The following is a 12,294-nucleotide window of genomic DNA, read 5'->3' as shown; positions in this document are numbered from 1 at the left end:
GAGGATCGGGTATTTTTGACAGCACCGATTACGTTCTTTAAATACTCAGCCAGCAAAAAGTGGATGAAATGCAGATTTTTGTCCGTTTACCGATTCCATTTTCGAATACTTTGACGATACTTTTTCCCACTAAATTTTGCGGCAGAAACGTACAGACAAGTACCGAAAATTGTTTTGAAACGGATACGTTTTCGGCTGTTTTTCTGAAATTCTTCTGATTGAATTTTTCGTTCAATACGCTTTCCTTCTGCACTTCACAGATGCTTTTTCATGGTTCGAAAAAATTAAAAATAAGTTAAGGAAGCGCCTGACTACGTATACATTTTATCAAATGTTGTTCAGCTTGAACAAATAAAATACACTACACTACTACTACATTACTTTCGAAGAATATCATCTTTTTCGAACGTTTTCCGGTTACGAAAATAAATGATAATTGTAATCGTTTGTACGAAACCGCACTGTCGGCGAAATTTACGTTGCTCTGCTGGCTGGGTATTTACATGTTGGTAACATTTCAATGCTTAGGCCCTGTGCGAATTGATAGAAAGAGGAAATTTGACGGATCAAACTAATAAATAGGGGAAAAACCGCTGTCATTTTTTTTCATTCGATTCGAACCGAGTTTCATTCGATACTTTTAAAAATCAAGCACTGTCGATTCTTTTGAGAATCGAGATCTGAGTACTTTTGGTATCGATACTGCCCAACACTAGTATGAAGATAAATTTTGAAGTTACTTAGGATCGTTTTTTCGATTAAGAGAACAATATACATACTTAAGTACATGTATTTATTTAAATTTAAAAAATTACGGCACAGCTGCGAAATCGGCTTGTCTCCAAACTGAATTTGACAAGGGATGACAAAAATGAATTCCAAACACAACAACTTCTCAGCCTATCGGAAGAAGCCACTATTACCAACAAAGATAACATAAAAATAATTAGAATCATTACTCATTAAAAACCACAAAAAAATTATATATTAATCTACTCCAAAAAGAAATCTGTGATTGAAAAATGGACGCTATGCCTAGTTTATCCTCTGACTTACATAAGGCCGCTCAAAAAATTAACCTGCCCTGCAAATATATTTTTTGAGAACAAAATTTGTGTTTTGAAATATGGCTTTTAGCTTTTAATTTAGGTTAAATTACCCTTGCATTTTTTCAAAGCTCACGTTTCACTACCTATACTACATTTTTTTTTTTGTAGTTTATTGCCAACGCAATTACAAATGCGACGCCCATGTGTTATAATTTTGATTGATTCTATTGATGCTTTTTCTTTTCGCTCTCTAATTTTTTTTTTTACATTCCATGTATTCAAATTTTCCTTTTGTAATATATTTACCACTGGCTCCTTGCTTTCCATATGCCCCCCCAAAACTTTTGAATGAGGGTGTGTACATTTTTTTACGGTATTTATATTTATATGTTTTGTATTTTCATTTTATTTTTTTTTTATTTTAATATACTCAAATGTTAAGGCTTTTCCTTTATTGCTAAAACTTTAGATTTTTTGTAATTTGGCTTATCAACTAGTTTCTTCATTTTCACTTTCGCTTTTGTTCTCCTCCCCTTAAATTTATATCATCATTAAATTAATTTTAATTATTTATTCATTCAATATACACATTTACTTAAATTATTTAATATTTTTAGTATTGTATTTTGCATTTTCGCTTTGTTTTTTTTTCTTATTTTTGTTAAAAAATAATTGTTTGTTTCTTTCATTATTGGTTGGTATAACGCAGTCTTTACGGCAAAAAAGAAAAGCAAAACTATTTGATTACAAATATTTAATGTATTCCCTTTTCAGTTATTACTATTTTTCTTTTTTTTTAATAATTACTAGAGTTTTGTTTCTGTCAAAGAAAAAAACATTTAATTTAACAAACGAATTTAAATAAATAAAGCTAGATTTGTAAGACAACAGAAAATTAATAACGTTTGTAATAAAGTAAAAAATAATTATTTTTTCTTGCAAAATAAGTTTTTTTTTTCACATTAAACTTATATTTAGCATTGAAAAAGTCAAAAACTCCTAAATTTTAATTTTTCAACGACCTTTTTTGTTGTGTTTTTTTTCGAAATCTATAATTTTTTTGTTCATAGATACATTCAAATGCATGTATGTATGTACTCCTATATTTTATTATATTTTATATGTTTACATTTTAAGGCAGTTATTTCATTCCTTAATAATCGTTATTTGATTATGCAATACAGTTAATTAACTCTGTATTTATGTTGTTCTCTAGCGAAAAGCATTTACTGACAGTCGGGTGTTTGTTTTTTGAGTGAGGAATAGCAAAGTACAAATTACTCGGCAAATTTCGCATCTTTTTCCTCGATTAAGTGTTGAAACCAAGCGAGTTGAAGTCTGAAGAAGGCTTTTAACGCAACAAAAGAAGCCGCATGCAGTTAATCTGGACAACCTGTTATATGAGAAACTGTGCTGGCGGTTAGTTAAAACTTAACTTACCGTAAGAAACTTGAATTTTTGTAAGTTTTAGATTCCTTAGTTACGGCCTTACAGCAATTGAGAGCGGTGAGAGAATCAGCCTTGCCAGATTTTCGTTTTTGTATTTCTTAAAAATAAGTGAATGCTACAATTTTTTGTTGCATGATTTTTTTTGCTGTGGCATTACTAGCGGCGAATTGTCAACCAGCTGCAAAATAAAATACAAAAACAAAATATGTTCGCTTCTGGCTTAAGTTGACGTGTTGAGTAACCTTTCAGTATTTCTTACGGTAAGTTAAGTTAAGTCTAGACTAACTGGCCTTTTATAAACTAGTATTTCGCTTGGAGTCGCATCGGCCAAAATCGCTTAGGCGGTTACTGCGCTAAACAAGAAGAAGAATTTTTTCGCTTCCCTCGTTGCTTCAACTCGTCTAAACACTTGTAAAAAATATGTGTAGCAGCATTCAAAATTATCATTAAGCTATCTGCATTAAATTTTTCTAAAACTAAAGTTATACAAAATTTTGATATTTTGGTGCTTATCATTTCCAAGGAATAAGAAAAAATTTAAATAGGCTGCCTTTACGCATTTTCGAATTCAAAAAAAGGTAAAAATGAAAACTCGCGCGCATTGTACATGATTTTCTTGATTTTCTTTTTTTTTTTTAGTATATCGACTACGGCGGCTAGCAGAAATAAAAGAATTTCATAATGAAATAAAAAAGTTGAGATGCAAAATTTCAGAATAACGAATGAAAATAGACCTCGGAAATCAGGTGATCTCGGCTGCTCGGCTAATTATTGACACTCAGCTGATGCATAACAACAGTTCCGTTCGACAATAAAATTAGCCGTGACCAACCGGCAATAAAATCAAAGCGAATATTTAAAAGTGCTCTCTTAAACACAAAATGAAAATCAAAAAAATTAAAGAATATTTTCCAGAAATTCATAGAACTTGAAATTGAAGTGATGAAAGGAATAATAAATATAATTTAAAAAAACTAAAAACTCGCTTTCATAATTTCGATTCGTACTGTCATCAGGTATGAAACTAATGGAAATCGCCGCATCCTTTTAGGCGCATCAACATTACATAGTTACATTCCAAGCTAATAAAAGCGAGGTAAAAAAGAAACCGGCCGTTCAATATTCGCCAGAAACATTCCTCAAATATAAATTAGTACAAACTGCCATAAAAGGCAAAATTTTTTTTGAGGTGGTTGGTTATAAGTTTTCGTGAAGAATTTTCTTCCAAGCCGAACTTTCACTTCAATTCTCACTTTTTTGTTTGCTGCCAATTTTTTTGAGTTTTCGAACACTGTTTTGTCATAATTTGTAATAACTATGAAACAAAAAATTTTATTGAAGATGGCACAAACCCGCAAGCTGTTTGTCTAAAAGCAATCCGAGGGGGCTTATGTTCAATACCCTCTATCTGGACTTTTCACAAAAATGAGATTCTGATACAAAAATCCACCTAAGACTTACATAACTGTCATCGGTGTTATTAATGCAAAGACAAAATTAAAATCAGTAATGCTAGGTAAGTCCCAAATGGGTTCTAACATCACAATAAGTTTTTGTGACAACTGCAGATGGAGTGTATGGGATATAAGCCCTCGAAACGCTACAAAGGATGACACGAAAATTTGCTCCAAAAATTCAGCAAAACTCTCTTTTGTTATCAAACAAGCTTTGACATACATATGTATTGATAAATTTGTACAATGCTCGCGAGTATTTATTTTACAAACGGTAGACTTTGCACATTATTATTTCTTTAGCGTAGCACATATTTTTTTTATATTTACATTTCATGATGCTTGCCAAACAGTTGCATTGATTTTTAACAATTTTGCATATTTTTTATTGCTGCAATTTTTTACAGTTTTCGCTCTTGCACTTCACTTTGTTGTTCTGGTTTTATACATTTTTTAATAGATGTATGCGTATGTACATATGTACATATTGTCACCGGAAATGCAAAAAGACATAACAAACACCGTCACTGAAATGCAAAAAGTCGTAACTTATAAAAAATTCAAAATTCACTTTTTGATTGATATGATGGAATTCGTCGAATTACAAATCCCTACATCGGTTTATAAAAAAAAAGTTATTAGTCACGACTTTTTCTATCTCAGTGACGATGTTTGTTACGTAATTTCGCATTTCAGGTGACCATATGCAAGTTACACTTATACAATTGCATATATGTACATACAAATTAATAATTTAATTTCCTTATGATTCGAGTAATTCTTTCATTCTATGTATGTCTTCACTCAAGATTTTTGTTTTCTGTTGGTGAAATTTTTTTTTATTTTTGTATTAATTGTTTTCTTTACAACTAAATTTGTTTAGTTTTCATATGTATTTTTAGTATATGTATGTATTTATGTATTTTTATATGTAGTATGTGTCATTCTCATATGTATAAGTTGTTAGTATGTAAATATACATATGCATATGCAATTGTGTACATGTGTGATTGTATTTGTGTATTTTTTATGTGTTGTTATACATATTTATGTATAATATGTAGGTATGTATTTTGTTTGCTTTATTTTTATAGTTTAATTACCAACACTTAAAATGGTCTTACGCGGAACTAATGTAATGTAACATTTGCAAAAAAATATTAAAAATTAGTAAGTATATAGTTATCAAAGTAACTTCAAAGAATAATGCACTTTAAGTTAAATATGATATTTTTCGGTAGCAATGCATTTAAAAATAAAAAAACTGCAAACGCGCATACATACAAATGTACAAGTATGTACGTATGTATATCGACTCATGTACATACATATCTATGTACGTATGTATGCAAACACATTTTAAAATTAAATTAACGAATGATTGCTTTTTTTAGCTAATACGATTTTTTTTTAATTATTCAATTAACTAATTATTTCATTAAAATTTATTATAAGCAGAAAACTTCTAAATACATAAAGACTTACATATATATATGAAGAGGAACAAAACGTATAATTCCTAAAATTGTATTAGCAAATAGTGCAAAAATATTTGATTTGATACAAGGCATTAGCAAACAAGTGCATCTCCACCGCCTTCTCACGACTACAACCCCCGCTTCCAGTGGCTTCTTACCAGCAATTTTATTCATGCGATTATTGCTTGCTTTTCAAAGAGAAAGAATTGTTTTACGTATAGACATATTTAGGTATTTGGCTAGGCAAATATGGAGTAGGCGACTACATTTAACAGCAGGATTTACTGGCCATTAAAAATATATATACACATTTTTGTTTCTACAAGCCGCGACTTTTTGTTGTAATACAGCACGCCAATGAAAGGGAACTAGCTTCATTAAAGAAAGCAAAATTTAAATAATTTTGTTAAATTGTGCCACAGAAAAAGCAATACTTGCCAATTAAAATTTCCTTCCTGGTCGAATATTATGAGCGGAAATTATCATCTCGTCCGCTATCAATAACATCAAGGTAGTTTAACATGGTAAACGACGATGCTGATCGGAATTTCACTAAAGCGACGTGCAAATCATCAGCGTCAGCCAAGGAAATATAATGTTAAAATAACTGAGGCAGCGTCGCTTTGACGTACGCACCCTTCTTTGGTCAACGACCGTGCAATAAATGCAGATTCCCGCGCAAGTCGGCATGCTTCTTCTGTACTATGCTTATAGGCAATTCATTACATTAACTGCATTACCATAGCCTATTTCAAATTTGTTTGCTGTTATATTTTGGCTTTTAGTCTACGCATTCTTTCAGTAAGAAACCCAATGGCAAACACATGCTTTAAGATTCTCATATAATGCCTTGAGTGTTAGCTACTTCTTACTTGCATACAGCTCGTTGCTGCTAAAGAGTTAGTTACGTATTTTTTTTAATTTTAAACCTTTAAATTGTTTTAGTGATTATATGTTCATAATACAATATGTATAACAAATACAATGTATGTTTGTTTGTTTGTGTGTATGCTACCATTTTAGTCTATATTTTTTTTGTTTGTTTGCGTATCGTATTTGCTTTTAGTTTGTAGGTAATTGGTTTAAGTGTGACCAGATAAGTGAAGATATACTTGTATTCTATATATGTATGTATATAAATTAGTACTTTAAATTCCGTCTTCTTTTGCAATAGTACATGATTGCATTTTCTTTTGCTCGCTTGTTTGTTTATTTTTTTTATATATAAATTACATATCTTATTTAAATAGTTTTTAGTTGTTAGTTATGCCAGTTTGGCTATTGGCTATTGGCTGTTAGCATAACAGATTTGACTGTCCTCTTTGATTGCCTTTCTAAGTATGAAAGTAATAATGATTGTTACATTATTTAAATTATATTACTAAATTAAATATAAGTATGTGTGTGTATGTATGTATGCATGTAGGTCCAAGCATTTCTTCATTCATTAATTGATTGATGATTCAAAATAATTGAATTAATTAATATAATTAAGTATAACTCAAATCGATTCAATAAATAATATATTTGCATTTATAATGTCCATTTATTTTAATAAATAAATCGAAATTTCTATACAGAAGCTTTCTTTTCTATGTTTTATACATACATATGTATAGACATTATAGCGTTAGCATGTAATTGAAGTCCAAATGACTTCATGCTAAACGGTTTAGTAAATAAAGTGATTTGATTCATTAATAAATTATGATAGAATTTAACATTCTTTAAAGTGAATATGTAAATCAATTATACGTGTAGGTATGAAAATGTGTATATATAGTACATGTATGTTTGTTGCGGTGGTTTTTTGTTTCTCTTATGAACGCAATATTTGTATGTATGTATGTATGCATATCGGATATGAACAGAGCAATAATTCTTACAATATTTAAATTAAGTGAAGAGCGGGAAAGCCTTTTACATCAAAACAAACTTATTTGAGAAATCTTAAAACTAAAAAATTTACTCCCAAAATTATTTACTTCATACGATTATGTATGCCAGTATTGCTAATTATCATATCATATCATAATTATACATAAAATTGTATATTTCTGCTTGAATTGTTGTAACACAGTTGTTAGTTAGTGTTTGTTTTTTAGTATTGGTATTTGCTGCATTCTTGGAGTGATCCATTTAATTTAAATGGTTCGCCGCAATTTTGCATAATCTGTTGTTATAGATCTTTGTAGCAAATAACGTTGTAACTAAGCACTGGAAGCTAAAAAATACCTGTGAAAGAAAGGAAAAAATCAACGGTAAGTCCTAGTTGCTTTAAACTTGCAAATATTACACTAAATTAATGGGCTTTTATATTATATATATATATATTTATGTATTTGAATATTTATTTAAAAAGTAACGGAAAACCTTTTTTTTATTAAACAAAAATTAAGATAGAGGACTGAAATTCATGAACAATCATGTGACCGACAAAGAAATTTTCATATGGAGCGGTAACAAAAAACATTCGTTAAGGCGGATTCAATTTTTGAAAATGTTAAATAAAAGTTATTTTTAGATTTTCAAATACAAAAGACGTACCGATAAATCTTCGTAACGCATTTTTCAAAAACCTCTATCTTTTTGTTATATGTATATGATTTCTTCACCTTTATTATTTTGAGCAAGATATACCGATAATGCTTGCTTTTTTTAAGTTTGCTCAATTTTTTTTTTGCAAAAGATAATCGGTTTCTAAAATGATGTGTGTGCTTCGTGAACATGAATATCGAGTTTTTTTCGGACTTGGGGCTTCTTTAGTTTTCGGATTTTTTTCCTCATCTGAGTTTTTTATGACCTTTCGAGAATTTCTCGGGATCTTGGTGGGGGTTTTCGCTTTTTTATAATTTTTCGGGAATTCCGTGGCACTTTACGAAATCTTTCATACTTATGTTTTGGAAACATGCTGATTCTTTTTTAAAATTTTCGGACCTTTGGGGTTTTTTCGGAGCCCTTGGAATTTATTCGTTAATTGTCAAAATTAGAAATGTGTAAAAGATAAATAGCAAAAAAAAAAACTGTCTGCTTCAAAAAAGAAAGAAAAACTCAATATTCACTTTGCATCTGTAAAAGCGTCTACCTTGCGATCTCTACATATTACCTATGCTCTATAGAACAGCCATGGGCACCGTTGGCAGAACTCCATAAGCATGTGCAAAGTTTTGCAAAAAGTTCTGCCTGCGCTGCCCATCACTGCTCTAGAAACAAGCATACAAACGTTCATATATCGCCGTTTAAAGTACAAAACCGTGTATTAATATAATGCAAAACCGCGTATGTGAGATTCCATAAATTATTTTCTAGAGAGTAAAAACACTTCAATTTCAAAATGGTTCTCTTTTTTATAAAGCAATAGCACCTCTAGTATATTTCAGGACGAATGGATAAAATTGAGCCAAGAGCTTGTGTGAGCAAATTCAATTTTTGGCAGCCAATGTCAGTTACGCGGTTTTGCAGAATGACGATATGCGGTTTTGTACTTTAAACGATGATATATGTACATATGTATTCAGTATACATATTGTAAGGGCTTACCTTAAAAATAGTTGTAGTTATTTGGCTCACAATTCCCATAGTAGATCGCAGTTTGCAGTTCGCAGACTCCTCAAAATTAGACATTTAATATTTTCATTGCTTGCATCTTGGCATGAAACTCGAATCGCTTAAATGCCAATCATGGTGAAACGAAAAAATCCCATATGTATGATGTGTTTGATTGTACTGGAGTTCTTGAAATATATGCGCACAATTGAGTGTATGTATTCACTCACACATATCATTATCGTCCAGTTTTTAATGTGTTGTGTTTTTAACGATAAACTGCATTTGTTTGATTAGATTTGATTTGATTTGGTTTCTGATGTGTTCAAGTTTTTCTTCTAATATGCAATTTGTAAGGCGTCAAACTGAATGAATTCGCTGATCAATTCGCTTGCATTTTTATGCAATTCGTATCATTCATTCTACAATATAAGTATTCTATGTTTTTATTTTGTTGTTATTCGTATTTCGTTTCATTATTAATATTTGTAGTAAAGTCATTTTCTTCTCGTAGATAAAACATTACATTATGTATAGAAATTTTGTTGAAACCATAATACATAATCAAACAGCATGAATGCTTTTTAACACTCCCCTCTACCAACGAGAGAAACACACATCACATATCGCATTTATACTTCCTCATCATCAGGTCCTTCAATTAAATCGTCCGGATCGTACATAACAATATTATCATCGTTTTCTTTTGCCTCAGGATCGTCAACTTCTTCAGCAGCTGCTGCTAACGTTCCATCTTCGGCATCACTGCCCAGTCTTCTACGCTTTTGCTTAAAATTATTGATTACGTTATTGCATGAACGCCTGCGCTGTAATGTTGGCACACTTTGGGTAGTTTCAACGACAATATCGCTATCTAGCACCTCCTCCAATTCAGTAGTATCAACCAAAGCCGCCTGTTGTTGCTTAATACGCAACTGTTCCAACTCTTCGGGTGAGCGTTTTTTGCGAAACTCGTAGACCAGTGGGAAGATATGTTCAATAGCAGCCTGCACATTAGCAACACTAGCAGCTAGAATATTTATATAAAAAATTCAAGTTCCATTATTTAATAATAAAACCAAACCGACAAATTTCAAGATATCTCACCCGTCACAGTAATACTGCCGGTGGAGAAAATTTTCAAAGTAGCCTTTGGAAAGCGCAATTTATATGTAACACCTGGATGCAATTCGGGCTCGTAACTCGCCTCTTTCTTGTACCTTTCAGAGAAGTTTAAAATTTTAATGGCCCACGGCATGCTGCATGTGCCCAGTACGTTCACTACTCGGAAATTGTGAAAACGGGCACGGAACCCAAGTTTTTCAAGGACGCGTGCATAACGGCGTGCTGCAATTTTCGCCTAAAAGTAAATGTAAAATTAATTCATGAGTGTAAAATGTAGATGAGAAGTATCCAATTATATTAGTATGTTGTTTACAAAAAATAAAAATTTAGGATTACCGTTAATTTCTTCATAAGCCAAATTAATATGGGACCACCCAGAAGATAATTTAGATAGGTATTCTTAAATTAAGCCATTCTAAGAGGCCTGCCCAAGAAGAGCTGAAAAAAGTGCTTCCTTGCATGCCTTCTATAAGGGCTTATCGCGAATGCATAAATTTATATTATTTAGCATTACAAACGAATTTCAATAAACATTGCAAAACCGCCCATCGACCAATTGCAAAACCCCCTTTCGTACGGCACTAAAATTTTACAGGAGCGAAAAAACGGTTTTTCTTTGAAGGCATTGCTTTGATAGGCAGTATTTTCTTTAGCTATTATTTTACAAATCTGTTGTTTTAATAGATTTTATGATTTTTTGGCATAAATTTCGATGCTTGGAGATCTGGGTTACCAAATTTAATTTTTGCCAAAACGGCGATTTAGGCGGTTTTGCAACTGTTCGATGGGCGGGTTTGCAAAAACATCGACGAAATACTTCAAAGATGCATGATTTTTGTAAATTAAAGAAGCAACTTTAAAAGAACTCCTCCAAAAAGCCTTCTGAAGTACGTCCTTTAAAAGCTCTTCTGGAAGGCCTTCCATGGGTAGCGAAAGAAGAAGCCCTTTAATTTGTGCCACTCCATACAAAAAAGAAAGGAGAAAAGAATATAGAGTGGAAGGCCTTTTGTCTCTCAGGAAGGCCTTTCGGAAGGGCTTTTTTAACTCCTGAAATTATCTACTGGGCACCTTTCCGATAAAAGATTTTCGAAATCGTTTCACGTGGTCCAAAGTTATGCGGTAACATACATAAAAAAAATATTCCGACGAATTGAAGTCAGTTAAAAATACATATACATATTCAATCTTACTGTAACGCACCTGTTCTTCAGATGTGGCACCTGTACAGGTGATTCGACCTGATGACCAGATGGACGCAGTCGTATAAGGTCTTCGCAGCTTCATTGTCACCATACCGTTCTCGCGACGATACTCCACATTGAGACCCTTGAGAGCAATATCACGCAGATTCAAATGACATCGCACACTGAACGAGCAAACCACGTTGTTGATGACAATGTCAATCTCCGGTTCAACCTCAGGCTCAGCAGCTTCCGTGATGGCAGTACCATCGGGTGTGGCAGCAACTGTTGTCGCAGGCAGAGATGTGGCGGGTATAGTACGAGAGTGGGCAATTACGTGTTTATGTTCCTCAGATTGTCCCTGCTGCTGAGATTGACGTTGTTGAATTTGGTTTTGGCTATGTTGTTGATGCATTTGTTGTTGGGCCTGCAACTGCAACTGTTGCTGCTTTTGCGGGAATACAGCTGCAGTCGGTAACGTTTTCACCGATAAAGTTGCCGATGTGGAAGTTGTCATAGTTCCACTCTTGTTGTTGGTGATGCTGTTGCTGTTAGGAACTAAATTGGGAACACCGTTAACTTGCGTAACAGTCGATAGATTGCGTGAAGTCGCAGCCATGTTGGCTACTGTTGTTGTTTTCGTGGCCGTCACTGTCACCGCATTGCTACTGTGAACGATGGGCTTAACTAGTTGTATCTTTTGTTGTTGTTGTTGTTTTTGCTGCTGCTGTTGCGTTTGTTGCCTAATTTGTTGCAAGGCCGAAATGTTTTGGCGCAGTGGTTGTTGTTGCAGCTTCACAGCTTGTATGGCAGGAGAATGAGAATTATGATTAATTTGAGACTTATTAGCGATAACGGCGGTCGCTGCAATATTTGTCGGTGGTTTATTCAAAATTTTAGCATGCTGCAGGCGTTGTGTAGTGTTACCAGCGATTATAGTGTTATTGGAGCGATTTATGAGTACGTGAGTAGTTCGGTTGCCAGTAGCTTTTGTGGCAACAATTGTTGATGT

The 12,294-nt window shown here is 32.6% G+C and overlaps 1 protein-coding gene across 1 annotated transcript; it reads right to left on the bottom strand.

Moving 5' to 3' along the window:
• Window positions 1–9,465: 9,465 nt before the first annotated feature.
• Window positions 9,466–12,291, bottom strand: LOC118752956 (TATA box-binding protein-like 2; the record flags this gene model as incomplete). Its single annotated transcript, XM_036487804.1, has 3 exons — window positions 9,466–10,006; window positions 10,084–10,336; window positions 11,302–12,291. Coding segments are annotated over 3 exons (1,641 nt in total), but the record flags the coding sequence as incomplete, so codon positions are not given.
• Window positions 12,292–12,294: the final 3 nt, after the last annotated feature.

This window comes from Rhagoletis pomonella, unplaced genomic scaffold, assembly GCF_013731165.1.
Source record: "Rhagoletis pomonella isolate Grant_MI unplaced genomic scaffold, Rhpom_1.0 Rhpom_scaffold_01996, whole genome shotgun sequence".
In the NCBI taxonomy this organism is placed as follows: domain Eukaryota; kingdom Metazoa; phylum Arthropoda; class Insecta; order Diptera; family Tephritidae; genus Rhagoletis; species Rhagoletis pomonella.
The sequence above is the reverse complement of the archived record's forward strand: the minus strand, read 5'-3'. Positions and strand labels throughout refer to the sequence as shown.